At 40.8% G+C, this 24,355-nt stretch overlaps 1 protein-coding gene across 1 annotated transcript in view; it reads left to right on the top strand.

Moving 5' to 3' along the window:
- samd14 (sterile alpha motif domain containing 14) overlaps positions 1-24,355 on the top strand; it is a 134,839-nt gene that overhangs the window by 57,408 nt on the left and 53,076 nt on the right. The window contains exons 3-5 of the mRNA XM_052038950.1: positions 9,788-9,945; positions 12,208-12,544; positions 19,745-19,838. Coding sequence (XP_051894910.1) covers positions 9,788-9,945; positions 12,208-12,544; positions 19,745-19,838 — 589 coding nt within the window. The remainder of the gene's footprint in view (positions 1-9,787; positions 9,946-12,207; positions 12,545-19,744; positions 19,839-24,355) is intronic.

Genomic DNA, 24,355 nt, shown 5'->3' on the forward strand with positions numbered 1-24,355 from the left:
AATGTTGCTGTCATTCCCTTTCTGTCTGGTTCTCATATTCCTGTGGCTGATGGGTTTCCACTGAGCTGGAACTGTTTTACTCCCTTCTTCAAAAGGATGGCAACACCCTCATGAAGTTGTCATCATGCTGTTCAGAATGCAGCAGAATTTCTCCTAAGGCTGTTGATTAACCTTCCTGATCCTGTACATCAACTCTCATTTATGCTCAAGATCTTTCAACCATAATGGCTCATCTCTGCTGTGATTTAATTTAGGTGGATGCAGGGAGGATGTTACCTCCGGCTGAGGAGTCACATCCTCAGAATAAAGGGTAGGCCATTCAGGTCTGAGATGAGGAGAAATTTCTTCACTTAGAAGGTGGTGAATCTTTGGAATTCTCTGCTCTGGAGGACAGTGGAGGCTCCATCTTTGTGTTCATTGAAAACACAGATTTCTGAATGTTAAGAGAATCAAAGTTAAGGGGATAAAGCAGGGGAATGGAACTGAGGTAGAAGACTAGCCATGATCTTTATGAATGCTGGAACAAGGGCAATTTGAGCCTACTTCTTCCCCAGCACAAAAACGAGTCCTTTTGACCCATTTGCCTGCATTAGGTTTGATCCTTCTTTGTCTTTCCTATCCACGTACCTGTCCAAATGCCTTTTAAACATAATTGCATCTGTCTTCACCATCTCTGCTGGCAGCTTATTCCAGATATTTGTCACCCTCTGTGTGGAAAAACTTTCCCCTCAGATTTCCTTTAACTTTCCTCTCCCCTGGGGAAGAGACTCTGACCGTCTATCCCATCCATTTGCCTCACAATTTTATAAACCTCTACAAGGTCACCCCTCAGCCTCCTACGTTCCAGTAAGAATAAACCCAGCCTATCCAATCTCTCCTTATAATTACAGCCTTACATTCCAGGCAACACCTTGGTGAATCTCTTCTGCACATTCTCTATTGTTACCATGTCCTTCCTGCAGTGTGTGACCAGAACTGCACCCAATATTCTAAGTGTGGTTTAACCAGTGTTTTGTACAACTGCAACATGATGTCCTAACTTTTATACTCAATGCCTTGACCTGTGCTGAATACCTTTTTCACTACCCGATCCATCTGTGTCACCACTTTCTGGGAGCAATGGATTTGCACCCAAGTTTTCTCAGTAGATCAAAGCTCCTATGGTCTCTGCCATTTACTCTAGATGTCCTACCAGAATCTGACTTCCCAACATGCATTGTCACACACTTGCTTGGATTAAATTCCATCTCCCATCACTCTGTCCAACTGATCTATGCCCCACTGTGTCCTTAGACAACCTTCTTCGCTGTCTATAACTTCCCCAATTTTATGTTGCCTGCAAACTTACCAATCAGTTAAATATTTACTGTGTATAAATCACTCAAGTTATTTATATACAGTATGTCACTGCATCTCTTCAAGTAAGTGTCACCCTGTATTTACAGCAGAATGATGCAAAGTTCTTGCTTTATAAACAAAACTGCTTGAGAGGTAAATTGAGCATGGCTTATTTATTATCAAATTCTATTAATTTGCATTTATCCAGCTGAAAGCCATGCATGCCTTTGAATGTGGGTTCTTTTGGATCTAATCCTTAGTATATTTTATTCAACAAATATAGTTGTCATTTGATTCAGGAAACTGGGCATTGTCAAGGCTTGTTTTTATCAAGGACTGATCAGCCATGTTATGAATATTTCATCTGGGATATCAGCCACAAAGAGATTGATGGCTATACTCAGGTGGAAATTACACTATGTAGCAACAGCAGTAGCTCAGCTTTAAAAAGTAGCACTGGAATCTCTCGATGGCTCAGTGAACTTATCCAGTGAGTATTCAAGCATATCTCAGCGGTCTCAAGTTCAATTCCCCAGTTTGTACTTGATTGAATAGGATGGGCTTATTCCCTCAGGGGTTGAGAAGAACTTGAGGTGATTCCGTTGAAGCCTTAGATTCTGAGAGATTCTGACAGGATGCACAGAGGTGTCCTCTGGCTAGAAAGTCTTGAACTAGGAGCAGAATCTTGCAAAAAGGGGGTCAGCCTTTTAGGGCTGAGAAGGGGAGCAATGAGGGCTGTGGAACTCCCCACCTGAGAGGGATGCTCAGGTCTTACTTAGGGCTTAGACTGGCAGATTTTACACTCTGGGGGAATCAAGAGAGAGGGCAAGTATACAAGGAAGTGGAATTGATATCAAGGATCAGCCACAATTTTACTGAATGATGGAGCAGGCTTGAGGGGTTACAAGGCCTATTCGAGATACTTTCAAGTAAGCTGCTTGAATTCACTGCGGCATCTCACATGAAAGATAAAACAGTCAAGGGGATCCTCTGAACCTTGGTGGGAGGGCACATGAGTAAGTCACTGAAAATACTACTGCACCCAGAGGTGATACAGAACCTTGTAAACTGCAATCCATCACCAGCAGGACTCATTCACAAACCAAACTTTTCTTCCTTTACATCAAGATCAAAGAACTATTCATTAGCTCGGCTTATCCAAACATCACAAAATCCTGAAGGCAGCACATCATTTGGTTGTTTAGTTAAATAAATTATCTCCATGGGCACTCCAAAATATTTTCTATTTATGACAGCAATGACTTCTGGAAAAACTTGACTGAGCAAAACTGGCATCGTCTGGCAAAGAACATGGATTTCAGAATGTACTAGATAAAGTAGTCAATGTGAACTTCTGGTGTCAAAAATCAGAAAGGGTTTCAGAGTGATTACCGATCAGAGAAACAATGACCTACCTGACAGTTATACATCTTGCTATACAGTAGCTACAAATGTTAAAATTCCTGTTTGAAGTAATTCTTTGAAGTTGGCTTACAAGATTTAATTTCATATAGTATGCAAATTTTATTCTAGAAATTAGCACTAAAGTGGCATTGTGCGGGGGACTTGCACTGGTTCCCTCCATGGCTGTACAGGACCATTTCCTCAAGCACAAACTGGGCAAGGAGTTGTGACTGTAAATGTTGTGATTCCCTGATTGATTATGGATAGAGGTGGAGAACAATTTCAAGAGCCACATGAAAACTATGAGATCACAACAGCTATGTCTCAGGGGGAGCTGAGGACAGTGGTTCTCAGTGGGAACTCTATTCCAAGTAATGGTTGGGAGTGGTAGGTCACTAATGGGAGTGGAGACCACATATCTCTGACAGATGATTGGACATCAAAGCTTTGGAGGTGAACATCTGGAGGAAGCAGCTGTGGTGGGAAGAGTTGGGGCACTCCCATAAAGGCTGAAATTTATAGCTAGAACATCTGGAAAATCTAGCCTATCAGAGTTTGTCTGCCTTCTGTGCTAGTCTCCCTGACAGAGGGTTAAATAAGCACTGTCATTTTAGCTTGGAACTGGAGTGGCTGCCTCCCTCCTGTTAAGTGTGTTTTCCTGGTTGACATGCACATGCCAGTTTTGCAGCAATAATGTCAAATAGGGGTGGGTGATTGACATTATTGCTGCTTACCCAGCGGGCAGAGAACTGCAATTCAGTTTCACAGTCCACCAATGTATTTCACAATTGATTGCCACTCATGTCTCACATGAACCTCTTTGTGAAAATGCTATGTTTAGTCAATTATTGAAAAGATCCTCCTTTTCTTAAAGTTTACATACCTGGCCTCAATCATCACTGGGAATCCACCACCACCACTGAGCAGGTTGATGTGTTGCTTGGTGCTTGTAACCGCCAAAGACATGGGAATTTCTAGCCCTGTCACTTGTGCCACTTCCTCTCTTATTTGTAATGAACGGAACACCTATTATTAAAAAGACCCACGGGAATCAACTAACCAGGCTTCCCAGAGTTACACCAAGGGCCATAGATTTCCATTCTCTGTGTTTCCATCATTTATTTCATTTATCATTAAACACCATTTATCACAAATATTTCTGCAACATAAATCCCTCTAGATCCTTCTTCTCAATGGAATTTTTAAGTCCAGGGCAAAAGTTAGATTTCTACAGAAGTCCACTGTAACCAATATCCTGCTTTTAACAATGCTAGTTATGATTACTCTTTGTTTAATATTCAAACCAATACTCTTTCCCTGTAGAAATCCTGTTTTAGATTTCACTGGATATATTTTTAAAGTGAATATATATGAGATCAGGAGGCTTTGCTCCAGTAACACTTGTGTTGTTCAACCATTCCAATAAATTTTTTGAGTATGACCTACTTTTCAGGAGCCAAAGCTGGGGGTCTCATTTATTTCCTTCACTGTCAAGCTCACTTGCCAGTTTTGTACCTTTGCCCTTCTCTAAACATTGTATGCGTGTTAGCACTTTTGAGTCATTTTATCTACAAAGAGGTGCAGTGAATTTCCTATAACTGCTCATCTCAGGAACTGCAAGCACATATTGTTCTTCTTCAGGCCAAAGTGTACCCATTACTTCTAATGGAAGCAAGCTGTTACATGAGAGTATATATTTTTTGAAAAAGCAGTGATTGAAGCCAGTCTTTAACCTTTTAGCCTCATGGACTACTCATTAATCATTGACTTGTGACCTGTAATCAAGTAACGACAGTCTCAGATTATAATAATAACTGAATGATAAGCTGTTGTGCAGCTTTACTTCAAACCACCCTTGAATTTAGGTAATCTGCTGTATTAGATGTCAACTAGTAAAGGCAGTTAGTCTACCTAAACCTCTTTTAAAGCTGAGCTGTATTTAATCGGTTGTTTTATTGAAATATTTTCTGCTCTGTCATGTTTGCTGTTCTAAAAAATATTTTGACAGCATGTCATATATGTACCTCAGCAAGCCCAGAGGAGAACAGAATTGCTTTGTAGTGAAAGAATTAATAGAAAATTGGTCTTGTGTTCTTAGAAGGTGGAGATCCATCAGTCAGTCCAAAATTAATTACAGTCATTAACCCAGTAAAGCACAGCTTTTTGTGGAGGACAGCCAGATTGATATTACCAATACCTCCTGAGGTTTACATTTTATTTTAACCATACATAACAAGATCCTGATAATTTTAGTTACTTTATTGAAGATGCAAATGCCAGAATCCATTAATAGTTTAGTTTCAATTCAGATTGTTATCATATACCAACAAGCGAACAGTGGTCTCCTTATTATAAATGGCTGCATCTGGTGATGAAATGAGTCAATAAGGATGAAGGTGATTGGGTAATTACCATATCAATCAAACTTGGGGACCACACTGCTGTAAGTGACAGATTGATTTTATACAAACATGCGGACCTCCAGATTAGGTGAAGCAGTGGGCCACACAGCCTCCTAGCCAACTCTACTATTTAATGAGACCATGGCTGGTCTGTTTGCAACCTCAGCTCTGCATTCAAGTCCACCTATGGTAGCATTGGCTTCTGTGAACCATGCACTGGGACAACCAGATTGCTCTGCATCTCAGAGCTCTCCAATCCCTGACCATTTAGACAATGTTTCTTTTTTTTAAATTTTACCTGCCAATATAGACAGTTTCAACATTTTCCCAAATAATTGCACATCTGAAGAATATAATAATCCTCCATTCACTGCAGTTTTCTGGAGATATTACCCTGCTCCTCTGGGGAAAAGTTGTGTTAGTTTTTGTTTCCTCCACTCTTTAAACAAAATCTGTTTATCATGTAAATTGACTCTGCCTACCGCACAATAGAATGAATGCAATATGTCGATCGTACATCCATCTCACAGCTCCAACAACCTAGGTTCAACCCTGACCTCCAGTGTGGAGTTTCATGTTTTCCCTGCGACTGCACGGGATTCCTCTGGGTGCTCCTGTTTCCTCCCACTGTAAATTGCACCTGATGTGTAGGTGAGTGGTAGAATCTGGGATCAGTTGATGGGAGTGTGGGGAGCATGAAATAGAACTGGTATAAATGGGTGCCTGATGGCCAGTGTGGAACATGCTGCACTGAGGTGCCTGTTTTTGGGTTAGTAACTCTATGACTTATTGATCCTGCCCACATTCAACTCATTGGCTGATACAGTATTGTCAATAGAAATTATTCTGCACCCGAATGGGTTCACTAGATGATCAAACCTCAGGCATATGATTGCAAGCATCAGGCTTGGTTGCTATTGAATAGGTATTACACACTTTCACAAAGATCTGCCAGCAATTGTTGATCTGCATCAGGGCTGGGAAGATTGTTATTGATGAGATTACCACTCAAAGTACAGATGGGGTGGAGATTAAGGTCTCTTTCCGGGAGATGCTCAGGGGATTGCTTCACTGGAGACTTGGGCTGATCAGAAAGTTGATGGGGCAATTTAGAGGGCAGGAATACAATCGGAAGGTTGGAGGGAAGATTAGTGAATGTGGGTTTAAGTACGACAATGGGTGGCTGCTCAAGGGATGAAAGGTAAATATGAATCTTAGTTTAGTAGGGTCCAGTCTGGCAGTCTTCAGTGAAGAACTGTCTCTGGACTGACCAATGACTGGTGGCTGCAATTAGCTGTCTAATTTCTTTAGCAATGCTCCAAAAGGTAAATAAATAGAAAAGTAGAAAAGTACTTGTGCACTCAGATTATGCTGAAACAAACAGAGCTGTAATCTAATTTCTAGGCTTTTGTAGTTAAAATGCAGATTTATAACAGATATTTTTATGTGCTTGAAATCATTTTCGCCATCCTCATCGCTAATGGAGAATGTGTGTTTGATCTAACCAGAATCTCATCACTGATTTGAAAATATCCATTGCTTTACATTGAATTTTAAACATTAAAACAATACAAATTTGCCAATGGATGTTTACTCAGGATTACTATGATTGGTAGGATAAGGGATAGTACCCAGAGGAGAGATTGAGTCAGATTGGCCCAGATTGGAGTAGACCTTGGTGACAAGAGAGGCAAGACTCTGACTTGGAGCTTGTTCCCTGGAGTCTTGAACCAGGCGACATCATCCTGTGATAAGAGGACGGAAATTTAGGGACACAACGGAGGGGATATTTCTGTTATATCTTACCATGCAAAGAAGGTAGAGACAGAAATTTGATCCTTTAGGAAGCTCAATATTTTCTTCAAGCTTGTGGTGAGTGCAAATCTGTTAGTATAGCTGCTCCCAGCGATCAACCAAAACGGTATCTGCCAAAGATCAGAAGAATGACATAAGGTAAGCCCCAAAAAGCACCGTGACCCCTACTGGCTTGGAGGAAAACAACTATCAATTATACACATTCAATAAATACTGCATAATTTATATGCAACACTACAATTTCTTTAATTGGAGAATTATAATTCCATAGAATTCTCTACCTCATTGTGGATATGCAGTCAATATCTTAAAAGCTGAGCCCTGGATTTTTGGACATTTTGAGTTCAGAGGAGTTGAAGATTAGGCAGGAAAGAGGACTTGAAGCATAGGATCAGCTATGACCTTAATAAAGGATGCAATAAACACAAAGGGTTGTATTGCTATTCCTGGTTCTATTTCTTAAGTTACACTGCTTGTGGAAGAATTCAGAGAATTTCATTCTTTACTTTGGAAGATTAGTTTTTTGTGTTTATATTTTCCTTATTTATTGGGTTTCACCTTCCTTTGCCTACTCAGATCTGCAAAGATTTGTGAAACTGAGGAAAAAAATCCACAAAAAAGCACTGAAGCTGCTTGGAGAGCTCACATTTGACCCTTTCTGACCATTGGGAAGTCAGCCAGAGATTAATGAACTCTCCCAATGACTGCCCCTGTATAGTGGCAGGAATGGCAGCCATGGAAGTGGGAGAAAGGTGGGGACATGGTGCTCCCTCCTGGGTCTCGAACCCCACCTTCCTCACACGATGGTCTGGTCTGACTTACTGACATGCCGCGAGATGCAACCTGACCAAAGGACCTGTGATCATAGCATACAGCCCAGAACTGATTTGAACAAAAAGTCTGTGAATAGTGAAGTGTATATCACTAATACGTTTACCATGGTGCTGGCCATTGAAAAATGCAGCCGGAAAACAGTGAGCAAAGCATTGATATGACAATGTAGAGACTTTAATTGCTAGGCCATTTCAAAGTTGAAATACCACCACATTGCTGTGGGTCAGGAATCACATATAAATCAGGTACCTGTGTGGTCTGGTCCTAGTTTGCACAGCTGTCAGTTTTAATGCAGGATTGTACCCAGGTTGACACTGCATTCTCTGCTGAGCCAGTGAGTGTCATCCACTAGTTGTGCTGTGAGTGATCACAGCCATGCTTGGCTCTGTGTTTAATCGATGTGAACAGGTGCACTCTTGACCTTGAGCTAGTGACTAGTAGCAGTCATCAATTTTTATTCTGGAGCTTTCTCTCTCTCTCCCATGCTCAGTTTGAACATAAATTGCTTTTTTCATCCTTTGAATATCTGTGATGTCATCCATTACCAGTAATAACCCTCTTCCACTTAGCCTGACAGTTTTATCTGTATGAAACATTTTATTCTTTCTTGGCTTCAGCTTTTGTCTGTTTTTTGATTGTAACCACATTAAAACACACTTAAAAGCCACAGAGAACTATAAGGCCAATAGTTTATACCAGATACCACTTTTTAATACACCTTACTTATTGTAAGAGCCTTTTAGCTTTTCTTGGAATACATTGTGTTTCCCCAAATACATTTAAGGGGCTTTTTCACAGGAATTTTCGGTGGTTTGAAATCCTCTATGGGGTTTCCAGCAATCCTGTGACCAAACAACAGTGAGTCTCTTTAATCAGACTGGGGATGACCTAATGAAAACTGAATAACATTGGATTGGAAATGTTTATTTGTTTGTTCTGGAGATGCAGGCAACACCAACAAGATCACTTTAATCAACTCGACTCGATTTGAGATGCTTTAAGGACTTTCCAGGGATGGTTGGCAAGGCTGGAGTTTATTGTCCATCTTCAATGCCCATGAATGGAATGGTTTTCTGGGCCTTTTCAGAGATAAAATACCACCACATTGTTGACATTTGACACTTCCACCCAGGCAAAAAGACCCTGACCACCTACCCTGTCAATGCCTCTCATAATTTTATCAGCGCGTCCCTCAGCCTCTGATGCTTCAGAGGAAACAATCCAAGTTTGACCAACCTCTCTTGACAGCTAATACACTCCAATCCAAGCAACATCCTGGTGAACCTCTTCTCCAAAGCCTCCATAACCTTCCTATGGTGTGGCAACCAAAATGGCACACAATACTTCAAATGTAGCCAAACCAAAGGTGTACACAGCTGCAGCATGACTTCTTTACCTTTATACTCAATGCCCCAACCAATGAAGGCAAATATGCATTGTGACTTCTCTACCACCCTATCCACTGATGTTCCCACTCTCAGGAAGCTATGGACCTGCACCCTAAGATCCCTCTGTATCGATGGTTACTTTTTCTCTGCTAATCCTCATATTATCAGAAGTGTAGAATTAATTATGCCATAGTGTGTTTTGAACTTGCAGGAATAGAAATAATTGAACAAAAATGGTATAGCTGTGCATTTTCCTCCACATCTGAGACTTTCATTAGAGCCCTTGCAGTTGAATTCCAGAACTGGAGTACACTGCACAACAACTGTCATATTGCAAGTAACCAAGGACAAATTCCTACCCCATTATCTCTAACTTACCATTCCTGTCCCATAGCAACTAAAGTATGATACCTCCTGACACTCAAATTAAAAATGAATAATCTGTGCTTTACAGCAGCATTTTGGTTCAATTCTAGTTATAAATTTCATATTATCTTATCCACTCCAAAAAATGAGTTTAGCTTAATTCCTCATGGTCAATTTTACATGCTCTTATTATGATTAATACAGTTCTTACTGGCATTAATATATTTAATATTGCTGCAGATTTTAATGAGGTGATACCAGAGACTGAAAGGCTTGATAGTAGCTTGCAGAAAGCTCGAGCCCAACTGTCTGTTAAAGCAAGACGACAGCGACCTTCTAGATCTCGGCTAAGAGACAGCATAAGCTCCACGGAAGGTGATGACAGCCTGGAAAGAAAGGTAAGTCGTAGCTTTGACTGTTGGACACCCACCCACACCCTCACCCAACATGGGTCATTTGGTGAAAACAATGTGTGGTTGAGCTCAGCATCTGGTAGATCACAGGTTCAATTCTAATCTGTGTAATTCGTTAATCTCAGACAACCAATGGCAAGTCACTTTAATTGGTCTCAGAGACCTTGGCTTGTGGTTGGAGCCAGCATTTTGTGTGTTGAATTAGTAATTATTTTCTGTTTCTGTCTGATGAACAGATAGGTGCGAGGTGCATTTAGGAAAGTCAAATCAAGGGAGGACTTTCACAGTGAATGGTAGGGCCCTGGGAGTGTTGTAGAACAGAGGGACCTTGGAGTTCAAGTACATGGTTCCCTGAAAGCAGAGTCACATGTAGACAGGGTGGTGAAGAAGGTTTTTGGCATGCTGGCCTTCATCAGTCAGGGCCCTGAATATAAAAGTTGGGAGGGCATGGTGCAATTGTACAGGACATTGGTGAGGCTGCACTTGGAGTATTGTGTTCAGCTTTGGTCATTCTGTGATAGGAAAGATGTTATTAAACTTGAAAGAGTGCAGAAAAGCTTTACAAGGATATTGCCAGGACTTAAGGGACTGGGTCATAGGGAAAGGTTGGACAGGCTAGGACTTTATTCCTTGGAGTGTAGGAAATGGAGAGGTGGTCTCATAGAGGTGTATAAAAATCATGAGGTGCATAGATAGGATGATTGTGCACAGTCTTTTTCCCAGAATTGGAGAATCAAAAACTAGGAGGTATAGGTTTAAGGTGAAAGGGGAAAGATTTAATAGGAACTTGAGGGGCAACCTTTTTACAGAAAGGGTGGTATGTATGTGGAATGAGTTGCCAGAGGAAGTGGTTGAGGCAGGTACAATAACAACTTTTAAAAGACAGTTGGATAGGTACATGGATAGGAAAGTTTGGAAGGTTATGGGCCAAACGCTGGCAATGGGACTAGCTTGGATGGTGCATCTTGGTCAGCATGGACAAGTTGGGCTGAAGGGCCTGTTTCAGTGCTGTATGACTCTATGATTCTTATAACCTTTGGAAAGCCATATGTATGGATATCAGGTGAGCACTGCTCTGGCACCCATGATGCCTTCTATTTCTTAGATTATTTCTCATATTTCCTTAGGACATAGCAGGAGGCGATTCAGCCCATTGTGCCCATGCTAGCTCTCAGAGCATTCCCATCAGTGCCATTTTCCCTATTTATTTCCTTGTAATCAGTTCTCTTTCTCATGCCCATCAACTACCCTGATTTTCTTACCACTCGCCTACATTATAGTAGCCAGTTATCCTACCAACTTTGGGATGTGGGAGGAAACTGGAGCATCCAGAGGAAACACATAATGTTATGGGGGAAATATGCAAACTCCCCACAAACAGCACCCAATGTCAGGATTGAACCTTGGTCATTGGAGCTGTGTGATGGTAGCACTAATGCCTCACTACTGTGCTGCCTCATGATCAAATATTCTCCTTGTTTTCGTTACTTATGTTTAAATCGTGAGGAATATGTGAAGAAAGGGTGTAGAAAAGATTCATAAGAATGTTACCAGGACTGGAGGGCTCGAGTTATTAGGAGAGATTGGAGAGGCTGAGACTCTTTTCCCTGGAGCGTAGGAAGCTGAGGGGGTGACAATATGGAGATACAGTAAATAAAATCATGAGGGGTGTAGATAAGGTGGATAGTCACAGACTTTTTCCCATGGTAGGGGAGTCTAAAATTAAAGGGCATAGACTTAAGGTGAGGGGAAGGATTTGAAAGAGAGCTGAAGGGCAAGTTTTTTTGCACAGAGGGTGGTGAGTATATGGAATGAGCTGACAGAGGAAGCTGTAGAGGCGGGTACAATTACAACGTTTAAAGATATTTGGACACACACATGGATAGAAAAGTTTTAGAGGGATATGGGCCAAGCAAAGGCAAATGGGACTAGCACAGATCGACATCTTGGTCAGCATGGATGAGATGGGCCAAAGGGCCTGTTTCCATGCTGTATAACTCTATGACTCTATAATGGGCGTTTGGGTGAGAGGGTATTGCATCTCATTGGGGTCAACATCTTCAGTAGAGAGGGCAATGGGAAAAAAATTGTCAACCAAAGCAATAGAAAAATTAAGATAATGAGGTGCATTGTAGATGGAATCATTAAATAGATATCAAGCAGTATCAGAACTTAATCTTATTATGTTGGCCAATATGATTACAATTTTCTTACAAATCTATTCTGCTTTGCCTTTGATAATTTCAGGTCTCAGATAGCTACGGAAGCCCACTGCACAATATGAGATCTCCCTTACATTCCTCTCTCCGAGGCTCCTCTCCGTCCTCAGAATCCGTCATCTCTTCAGCATCTCCCTCCCAGCGGGCTGCCTCCTTCTCTTTTGATGTCAACATTGTGAGGAGGACATTTGAAGAAGAAGAGCAAGCATCAATGGCGATGGCACGTTACCAGACTCTGGCTAATGCTTCCTCCCAGGAAGCTCTGGGCCTAACGCCTACAAGTTCCCCTTCCAAATCCTGCCACAGCTCTGACACCTCTCCAGTTCACACGAGGAGGGAGAGGAAAACAGAAAAGCATAGTGAAGGTGCTGTTACTCTATTTTGTAATTATTTATCCTCTAGTGAGATCATTTTTCTTTATTTCTGGACTCGGGTTTGTGCAAAACATCAAGCAACCAATACAAGCAAAATTTGCTGTAACCATTATAGAGGCGGTCTAGAATATTGCACCTAAATGCAGAACCACGGAGGACTTGAATGGAGGTTCACTCTTTCGATCCCATTTTCTTCGCAAGGGTTGTCCATGGCAGGGGCAGAAGGACAGGCTAAAGTACTCAGACCTGCCCCCTAGTGTCTACATTTAGAGCAGCTTTGTTAGAAGCTGCAAAGGTCAGCCACCTGCCATGAAACAAGAAGCCTGTATGTGAACTCTTTGGCAAGTCTCTGCAGTGAAAAGAAGACTTTTGGAGGCACTTTTAATCTATTAGGAACCTGAAAGGGGAGGTGCGACAATGGTTTTGTACCTAACTCCATAATTTTTTTCCAAAAACTATTTTTTATTCATAATATGTACAGTAAATGCAAATGGAATGAAAAACACGATAATGCTGGAGGAACTCAGCAGGCCAGGCAGGTCCTGACCCAAAATGTTTTTTAATGCCTGCTTTCCTCCACGGATGCTGCCTGGCTTGCTGAGTTCCTCCAGCATCATTGTGTTTTTCATTTAGATTCCAGCATCTGCGGTCGTTTGTTTCTCAAATGCAAATGGAACATGCCTTTCTTTATATCCACCGTATTCTCTGACAAGGCATTAATGCCACTCTTGTTTCCTCCAGAAACAATGCACCTGTAAAACATTAGAGAGACTGTTATGCAGGGCCCAGCCCTTCTTAGTCCAGTGGCAGTCCAGTCCTAGACTATGCTCCTTCCCCATAAAGCCTTTGGGTGGCAGCACCTATCTCTATTACATCTCACAATAAAATCGATGAAAAGTAATACACAGCAGACTGCTCTCCCCTGTCTGGAGAGAGAGGTACTTTAAGATGGCCCCTTCAACATAAACATTTTTAAAATGGACTCCTTTATGCCTATAAATATTTAAGAAACTCAAAAGAGAGTATGTTATTTGCTTGTAAACTGAATAAACCATCTCAGCCTTGAATGGCTCCCATTCACCAGCGAACTGGCTCATCTCACTTCTCATCAGGTAGCTGAGAGATCCAGATACCCACAGTGCAGGGAGATAACTGCAGTACTTTTGTTTGAATTGTACCAGTATCTATAAATCTTATCATGTGTTATAAGTGGAACATAAACATTGAAGTGCTTTTCTCTCGAGTTTCTTGCTGCATATTAGAATATCATCTAAACCACACCAATGAGACTTGGAAAATAGTTTTGCATTGCAGAGACTGGCCCAATAATTCCTCTGTGCTTACATGGCTGCAATGCATGGGTATGGTAGCTGGGCACCAATGACCATTTTGTTTTTTAGTTTTCTCTGGTTTAGCTACCAACTCCCATATTCAGCAAAAGCCTCAAAGCCTCAAGGAAAGCTGATTGGTTGATAAAATTTCAAGATCAAAAATGTGCCAGCAGCTTTTCTGTCCTAAGATTCAACTTGGCTTTGCTGGCAGCTACAGGCCCATTTGGAATGGTCAAGGATGGTGGACGTATTAGGTTTAGTCTGTGAAGAAATGTTTGGTCTATATGGAAAAAAAATACTTGGTAAGTACCAAAGGCTTCAAGTTTTTGTAAATCCAATTTCCTTTCAGAAATTGGATTGTTTGGTGCATAGTAATATTGAGCTTCAAGATCCAGTTTCTGGGAAAATGAGTATCTGCTCACACTACTTCAACCTGCTACAATTGTTTGTTCGATAATAATTACAACAGACAGAACGAAAAGGTATGGGACCAGTGGGAGAAATTCATCTTTAGCCGCCAGTGTTAAATATACGGGAGAGTATTGATCACCTGTTGCACCAGTTAACTGGATTTGTTTTCATTGGATCCAGGTGTTCAGAGGTGGGTAGACCAGACACTAATACTATTACAGTAGTTTATCGTTAACTATCAAAGACAAATTATTCCCCCATGCCTTGGGTCAGGACAAAGGTTTTGCAGTGAAATTTATGACTGTTCAATTGCAGAGTTTCCTTTGGATAGCATTGGAAATCCATCCGGGAGTAAGGGAGAAAATAACAAATAAAAAATAAATCGTGGTCTTTGCAAACAGGCCCAGAACACAACTCCATAATATGCTCTGTATGGCTCTGGATTAAGTCACTGTGAGTTAGCTGATCAGCTGTGAGAGCAGAGGAATGTTACAATTAGCCTTGGTGCCTCCAGGTAGAGTTAAACCACCAGGGCTCACACTCTCCAGTACAACTCAGTGATTCCTTTTGGGGTAAAAACAGAAAGTGCTGGAGATACTCAGAAGGTCAGTAAGCAACTGTGGATTGAGAAGTAAAGGTAAGGTTTCAGTTCTAAGGCCCTTCATCAGAATTGGAAAAATGAGAAACCAGGTGTGTTTTAAGTTGCAGAGAGGAAGAGAGGTGTAGGGAACAGAGGAAATATTTGTGATAAAGTGGAGACCAAGGCCAGAAAATGATGAGTGTTTCTAACATTTTCTGATTTTATTTCAGATTTCCATAATCTGCAGTTTTTTTTGATTTTCACTTACTAGAGACTGAGATTGACCGGTTGAGATTGTATTTTTGGAGCTGCTTCATTAGTAGATGAATGATGGAAGTTAGAGAGAGAAAAATAAAACAAAAGAACATGCTGGAACTGTGAGAGGCAGAACACTGTTGTTGCTGGAAATCTGAAACAAGAGTATGCTGAAAATGCCCGGCAAATCAGGTGTCATCTGTGGAGTGAGTAAAACTGAGTTAAGGTGGATGACTTTATATCAGAACTGACCAGTCCTGAAGGATAATGACCTCAACCACCCCTAACCTTACTGCGCTCATCAAACCTTTCCCTTATTACCAATCTACCACCCAAACTGACCTGACCTCCTTATGTCTGACCTCATTGAGGCGTCAGCAGTGGAAAGGGTGAGCAGGTTCAAGTTCCAGGGCGTCAACATGTAAGAGGATCTATCTTGGGCCCAACACATCAATGCAATCACGAAGAAGGCACGCCAGTGGCTCTACTTCATTAGGAGTTTGAGGAGATTTGGTACATCACCAAAGACTCTTACAAATTTCTACAGACGTATAGTGGAGCACATTCTGACTGGTTGCATCACCGCCTGGTATGGAGGCTCCAATTTGCAGGATTGAAAGAGGCTGCAGAGGGCTGTACACTCAGCCAGCTCCATCACAGCACAACCCTCCCTGCCATCGAGGACATCTTCAAGAGGCAGCGCCTCAAGAAGGCCGCATCCATCATTAAGGCCCCTCACCACCGTGGGACATGCCCTCTTCACATTACAACCATCAGGGTGAAGGTACAGGAGCCTGAAGACCTGCACTCAATGCTTCAGGAACAGCTTCTTTCCCTCCACCATCAGATTTCTGAACAGTCCATGAACCCATGAACACTACCTTATTATTCCTCTTTTGCACTATTTATTTATTTTTTTAACTTATGGTAATTTTTATGTCTTTATGTCTTGAACTGTACTGCTGCCACAAAACAACAAATGTCATGACATATGTCAGTGATAATAAACCTGATTCTGATTCTGATTCCCTAGTCACCAACTTCAACCTTCCAACCACTGGGCATAACCCCTGTCTTGACCATCCTACTTCCCAACTCTAGATCACAGTTCACGGTCAACTACTGCTGCCCCAACCAGTGATCCTTAGCAACTAGCTGTATCCTTTCTCCCTCACCTCCCCATCCATTACACTGACCTCTCCACTCAGCAGCACATTCCCTGCCTTACTCTGCAAACTGGCCTGTCCTCTCCAGACTTCCCTGGCCTGGCCTTGGACTTAATTCAATGGCTCCAGAATGATTGTATCAACTGGACAGGTTTGGTCTCTACCCTATCACAGACCACCCTTCTGATCTCTCCACACGTCATCATCTCTGCAACTTAAAAGACACTTATTTTCTCAATTTTCCAGTTCTGATGAAGAGTCGTTTATCTGAAATGCTTATTCTGTTTCTCTCTCCACTGATGCTGCCTGATCTGCTGTATATTTTCAACACTTGCTGGTTTTATTTCAGATTTCAGCATCAAGCAAAACAATGGTGCAGCTAGTGGATCTGCTGCCTCACAGCACCAGTGACCCAGGTTCCATCACAACCTTGGGTCCTGTCTGTGTGCAGTTTGTACATTCTCCTTGTGACTGTGTGGGTTTCCTCTGGGTACTTTGGTTTCCTCTCACATCCGAAAGACGTGTCTGTTAGTAAGTTAAGTGGCCACTGTAAATTGCCCCTAGTGTGTAGGTGAGTGGTAGAATCTGGAGGGAGTTGAATGAGGGGAGAATAAAAAATGAGATTCATGTAGGATTGGTGTAAAATAGGTGCTTGATGGTTGGTGCGGACTAGATGGGTCAAAGGGTCTGCTTCCACACTGTATCCTTCTGTAACTCTGTGACATTTACTGTTTTTTGCTTTTCAATGATTCCTTTCGGGAGCTGTGTGTGAGTGGCTGGAGAGTGAGGACAGAATCTGTTGACACTGTGGCCTCCCCAAAGTGGAATAGCCTTCTGACATTCCCTGTCCATCAGTACACATGGAAATGGTCGTTTGGATGACGGGACTGCCCCACAAGATCAACATTTCAATCAAACCCTGAGTCAGGGAAGAGACAATAATAGAATTCACATTGCCAAACTAGCATTATTTTTTCAATTTGTAAACCCAAATCACAACTTTTATTCAAGCCAATTACTGTGCCTTTTGATAGTTAGGTTTTAGACAACATACTTGGGTATAATTTAATTTATATTCAACAGTGCTAAATGTACGCTCTTTTCAAGCTAAGGGAGTTGGTTTCATTGAAATAAATATTAGGAGTCATCCAGACTTCTCAGCTAAACCCACTGTAGATTAGCCTCAAATTAAAATGGAGAGAATTATGGTACATATAGAGTTCACTGTCTGTAGTTAGCAACAAAAGCAGTACAGAGACCTTTAGTTGACCAGAGTATGCTACTGTTGAACTGGTTTCAGCTTCAGATGTTGTTTAAATAGGATTGTGCTGAATCAAAATTTTGGGCCTTTCTAGTTCACCTGTGAGATCCCAGCTGAATGAAAACATGAGAGATTTGAATGAGAGCTAAGCTTTAGTCTCATTCTGGGTAATCATTCACAAAGGTAAAACTTTGCAGCAATCTGGGAATTGAGGATGATCTTTGCTTCCAGCGTTCCAGGTTGTGAGGTGGTTGATGAGGCCAATGTGTGACCCTCAGAGCATGTCATGGGTGGGGAGGAGGTGCTTCATGGGGTGTTTGGGAGGTAATTCACTTCTTTACTGTTTACACTGGGCTTCTGTGTCCTCCTGACACATGGACTCAACGGTCGCAGTGCCATCCCATATTCTCCATCTCCATTTTGAGCAGTCATGGGCCAGGGATTCCCATGAGGCAATGAGGATGTTACACTTTTTCAGAGACGGAGAAGGATTTCCACAGCCCCTCTCAATTGATGGAATCAGGGCGTGTGTGAGGTCAAACAGGCTATATCTAGTGGGGCTACCTGCATTTCCCTCGAACTTTACATGCAGTGAAGACCATGTCCATTGTGCCTCTAGCTGGTCAAAATCCACACTGTGATTTGGGAGCAGCCTTTCATTCTTTAGGTGGAGGCAGGAAGGAATATTCTCTTCCTGTGGCAGATGACAGGGAGAGTCCTCCATAGTTGCTGCAATTGGATTTTCCTCCTTTCTTGTAGGTGGTCGCTATTATAATATCTTTGAGGTCACTATGGAAGTCTTTCCCTTAGTACAACTTCTCTGGCAGTGTTTATAGATAGGCTGGGTCTGAATCATGATAACCTTTAACATTGCTTGTACATAAGATTTAATTAATGTAATTAATTTCAAACTCTTCTGGATAGTTCAGTGGTTAGTAATTAGGTTACAAACTTTACATTCCAGTTCAATCATTGTCTATTTCTACAACTGTAACAAAACGTGAAGTGTGCAACAAGAACTAGGAAAATGTTTTGTCTAGTTGATACATCCAAATGTGAAAAGTGATTTTATAATACTGATGCTGTTAACATCTTCATCTAGCCTACTGAATACACAAGTGCACAGTGTTAAACAATACCCACAATATGCCCTATAAATCAGAATAAAAAGTGCAACTTCTGTGGTGAAGATCACAAATAACACACTACAAAATGTATTTTTTTATTGTTCTGGGACATTAATAGTACAACAGTCACTAACTGCAATTTTGAATAACCATCAAAGTTGACAGTCACATTTTCTAATAATAGTATTTCAAACTGAATGTGTACTTCCAAGCACATGGCATACCTGTTTTTGTTGAAGAAGCTATCTTTGCTGACAACCGATGTTGTCCCTTTCCTGGAAAGTTCAGCTTTGTGGTTATGACTGAACATTCTGTTGGAGGCTTCTCCTAGCATTCACCATTTTAAAGTCAACCATATATTTGTCTGTGCAAAGCAAAAAGCTGCAGATGCTGGAAATCTGGATAAAAAAACAAAAATGCTGGAAACACTCAGCAGATCAGGCGGCATCTGTGGAGAGAGAAACAGAGTTAATTCATTTCAGGTCAATGATTTTGTTCATCAGAACTAGCTTATGTTTGTCTTTCTGGTCTTCTGGGAGGATCAACATATCTTTTTAATTAATCTCATCAACTTTTGAAACTCATTCCTTCTCAGGTTATAAAGAAAAAATAAATTTGAAAATCAGTGAATGACCAACTGCAACCAAATCTTTGACAATGCTTCTGTGTTTGAAATTGAGATATAATGAGTAAAGATGAGATAGTAACTGCACACATCATTAATTATAAACATTGCAGTGTCTCACCATTAATTAAGAATATAAAAAAGGCCAAAAATAATTATTATCTGTGCTGTCTAGCTTGGATGTACCATTTTGATATATTATCCCAAATGATTAATTGTAGCATGACATGGGCTTTATAGTAATTTATAGTTGGATTGACTTAAATCAGAAACCATAAAGTGCTCACAATCTCACAAGGTCGTTAGATATTCATGGCTATTGAAGCAAGAAGTAGATAGAAAGAACTTGGGCAGTGGTGGGGAATGGCATACTAACAATGAACTCTCAATGTAGTGACAGTGCCCTAATGTTTTACTTGCTTATTTGTACCTTAGGTTCAGAAGGGAGCAAGGAAACAAGTCCAGCAGAACCAGCAAGTCCCATAGCTGGGCTGGACAGAAAGGCAAGACGGAAATTTTTGGACCTTGGGTAAGTGTGGCTATTTTTATAATAAAATTAATAATCTTTTTCATATTACCCACCAGAAAGTAGTTTACAAAAAGACTAAATTTTCAGATTTTAATTCTGCAATATACAATTTAAGTGACAAACAGGAAAGACAACATCCATCTCACTAAATTGTTCAATATCATTTTTTAAGACAATGCTTGGAGTCTCATTTTTTACCATGCCCTTTTTTATTATTCATAGAGTATAGGCATCACTGACAAAATTAACATATGTGACCTCTTTCTAATATCCCATGAACTGAGTGCCATGGTAGAACATTGCAGAATGCATTCAAGAGTCAACAGCGATGTTGTGGGTCTGGAGTCACATAAAGTCTAGACAGATTCCTTTTGTGAATTAGATATTTTTTTAAACAATAACTTAGTAGTTTTAATGGTCACGATAATTAATACTAGATTTTTAAGTTGAGAACTTATTTAATCAATTTGTTCTTCTTGAGCGTTCCTCAGGTTCAAAGATGACTACTTCGACTCTGTTCTTGTGGGTTTTGATGGGCAATTAACTGAACTAAAAACTAACTATTCTTTGCCTCGTGTCTATAGTGTGTTTTACTGTCCATTGAAGTTGGGAAATTGATGGGGCCAATGTAGGAACTGCAGACTCTTCCACAAGTGGAGCAGGAGGTACCTGATAGAGTGGGTAGTTTGTAAGGTGGTACACTCCTTCAGATATTCTGTGTGCCGCCAATGCTTAGATTCTAGGTTCTCATTGCTCTGTCACCACTTTGAACAGTCATCATCAAGGGATTCTCAACAGCCAGTGTGGTTGTTCCATTTCTTCAGGGAACCTTGAACACGTCCTTGAATCTTTTCCTTGTTCTCCTGGTAATGTCTTCCAATGACAGAGTTTGAAATATATCATCTCTTTTAGGAGTCTGGTGTGGGACATCTAAATGGTATGTCCTACCTAATGAAGGTGACTGGGTATAATTAGACACTCAGTGTTGGGGATATTGGCTTAGGAGAGGACACTGGCATTGATTCACTTGTGTTAGCAGCATGAATTTAAATTCACTACTGATGTGGAGAGAATTGAACTCATATCTCTGGACTGTTAGCTCAAGTTTCTGGATTGCTCATGACCTGAGGTGAAAGTGATTTCTAATTAGGAAGAACAGAAAGCTAACAAGAGGTCTGCAAAAGTATAAAGGGGGTGAAATTCACAAGAAAATGACAGGACAGCCCACTTTGCACTCTGTCAGCTTTCCTCTCACGGCTTCAGTGGATTGTAAAATGCACCGTAGACTCATTATTGCCCATTTTATTTTACCACCCAAGGCAAAGAATATTTAGTTTCCAATTTAATTAATTGTCCATCAAAAGCTGTTGCAGCTAAAATTCTCCATTTGAATCAGATCGTAGTCAACTTCTTGGAAAATTACATTCTTTAAGCTCCATTTTATCAGCCATTTATTTCGGTTTTAAGAAATGCTTTTCTATAATAAAATACCACAGATAAATAGTAAACTCTGTAAGAATAATTTTAACTTTTGTTTGATGTTCTTGCTTTTTTTTTGTACAAAGTTCCAAGTATGTTAATGACAAATATCTATCATTTGGCAAACCTGGTGATTGGTTCTGTGAACCATATCATCTGTTTTTACATTATGAATCAGAGTCAAAAATAAAGCCTCTTATCTTCAAATAGTTTCCAAACTATACCACTATCATAGACCATAAACACATTACTCATATTTCTCCACTGTTAGCAGTCCTTTATACTTCGGTCAGCCTGAGTCATTTTGTTTGAAAAAGATGCAAAGACAATTGTTAACTTATGCCATAGAGTCATAAATTAGGTGGTATTTACTTGAAATTGGTTATTACTTTTTCATGAATGTTTCATAGACAACTTTCACTTTGAACAAATAATCCCGTTGAAACTCCTCATTGTTTTTCTCCCCACTTTCAAAGGTCTCCCCAACAACTATTATCTCCAATTTTTCAATCCCCCACACCACACTTTGTTCCATCCTGGTTTACTGCCCAAATGCTTTTAATTTTGTTTGTGAAGAATTGTTATGAACAACTTTGTTTTAAAGGTAGGATTTCAATGCAAGTTGTTGGTCTTGTGGAACAAGAATAGCTGCTGTTCAGAAGGAGTGGCACTGGATTATTGTGAGAGAACTGTGCAGCCTCAGCTTCCCTGTTCAGTAGCACAGTTTGTGCCAAGACTCTGGTTATACCTGTTTAAATTGTATGTAAGTTACTTTACCTTATAAAATTACAGTATAATCATGTGATAGAATTTCATTCACAGTTAACGCATTAACAAAGAGAAGGAATTTATAGAGACTGTAGTTGTTAGATACCACCTTTGTTGGATACCACTTTTTGTGGCCAGATGCAGAAGAGTTTCAAGAAAAGACCAGCTAAAAAAAAATGGTTCTGGTAACTTAGTAAGAACACAACCCATCCATGCTACATAACGTACCCAAGGGGCAAATTTTTCACCCAGAGAATGGTCTGTATATAGAATGAACTGCCAGAGGAAGTGGTTGAGGCAGGTACGTTATCAACATTTAAAAGGTACTTGGACAGGTACATGGATAGGAAAAGTCTAGAAGGATATGGGCCAATCACGGGCAAACGAGACTAGCTTAGGTGGGAATCTTGGTCGGCATGGACCAGTTGGGCCAAAGGGCCTATTTCCATGCTGCATGAATCTATAATGTATCTCTATAATAAGGTTAGAAATGATCCCATTTTTATCTTTTACTTCGAAAATGAGTACATTAAGGACTCAGTTCAGGCTCTGTATCCAAGACTTTAACTAAATCTGAGGAAGCAGGAGGAATAGAAATGCAGATTACCATCCCCTCCCCATATTATTTGTCCACCTCTCCAGGAGGACTTACCAACCAGTGAAGCATGTCAGGCACAAGTAGTGTTGATGTGGTCCAACAACCAAAATTTTGTTAACCCTGAGCTTCTTAGTTGACCTCTCCATTGGTTATGGACCACAGGCTGCAACGAATTTTAACTCCACAATCTGTCCAAATTTTAATGTGTAACAGCTATTTCAAGAAAAAGACATGAATCATTGAGAGAATTGGTTTATTCCATACCGTGGTAAATTGCAGCCTCTATTTTTTCTTGCAATTATATATTCTGTGTTGAAGGAACCACTTTAGATCTTTACTGTTATCCTGTCTGTGGGAGCCATAAAAAGGCAACTTATATTGAACAGTGTATTACAATAGTGAGAGCACCATAAATAATATTTGTTATATTAGTGTTATTGTATGGAGTATTGAACAAAGAGGATGTTTATGACTCTTCTTATTACTGACAAAGCCATAAAAACCACCCTAATTTAGCTTGTTGGTTTGCTTGGCATTTAATCATTGAAATAGTCAAAGAAAAATTGTGCTGTGGCCTGCTTGCCTGGAAGTTACATTTTGTTCATTAATTTTTCTGTCACTTATCACAGTCTGATGATCTTGCAGCATTTGGTAAGCACAAAGAACCAAGGATATTATTTGGTTCCATGAACAGTGTACACAGTCACTCAGGGTATGACAATAAAACCATGTTCTCTCATCCTGTATTTTTGTTGGCAACAATAACCACATTCTCCTGTGAAATACTTATCCATAAAGCAATGTAAATTACCAGTTCATTATTTCTTGACTGCTTGTTGGACCTTGCTAGGCACAAATTGACAGCTGTATTTTCTCAATGTATAAATGTGACTATACTTCAGATACAGTAGTTAGTTCTGTAACATTTCAATTTTGTGAAGTGAATGGCACGATATAAAAATCTCGAATCTCTTCATCACCTAAAGACTATAGTAAATGGAGGATGGTTTTGTCTTGGGATGACTGCTTGCAAATTTAGTGACACTGTGGAATAAGATGGCAGGCATTACTGAATCAGCCTAACATAGTGTAAGGTCTTCCCTTTGTACATTGTACCTGTGTAAAATGTATAAAGGAAATCAGATATCCATAGACATGGCCACATTGCGGCGGGGAGGATTAGGTGAGGGGCAAGGCTAGGTGGTGCCATGGGGAAAGAAACCTGGTGGCAGGGAAGAGATATGAATCAAAAGGGGGTGTCAGGCTGTGAGCCAACTGCTAGCAACCTGACTGCGATTGCCAAATGTGGGTGTCCTTTGGTTAGTGTGTGAGGGATCTGGTCAGCCGATTGGTCAGTGAGGGTGGGGCAGAATTGGGTAATTGGTGAATGGAGGATTGGGTGATCAGTGAATGGGGGAATTAGAACTGGCAGTGTTGGGAGCTGAGGAAGAGCGGGCCGGTGCCATGGGAGCAGAGGTGAGCTGGGAGCCCAAAGGGAAACCATTAAACAAATAACTTAAAGGAGGTTCTCAAGTCAGACCCCCAGGGTCTAGCTGGGATCTGCTCAGGGAGACTCCCTTGCAGTGATCTGAAGGCAGGTATCATAGGCAAATGATCCGCAGACTGTGAGAACCTCTCCAATGAGAATGCACTGCATGCCACTGGATGTCAC

Source organism: Pristis pectinata, chromosome 25 (assembly GCF_009764475.1).
Source record: "Pristis pectinata isolate sPriPec2 chromosome 25, sPriPec2.1.pri, whole genome shotgun sequence".
Classification (NCBI taxonomy): Eukaryota; Metazoa; Chordata; class Chondrichthyes; order Rhinopristiformes; family Pristidae; genus Pristis; species Pristis pectinata.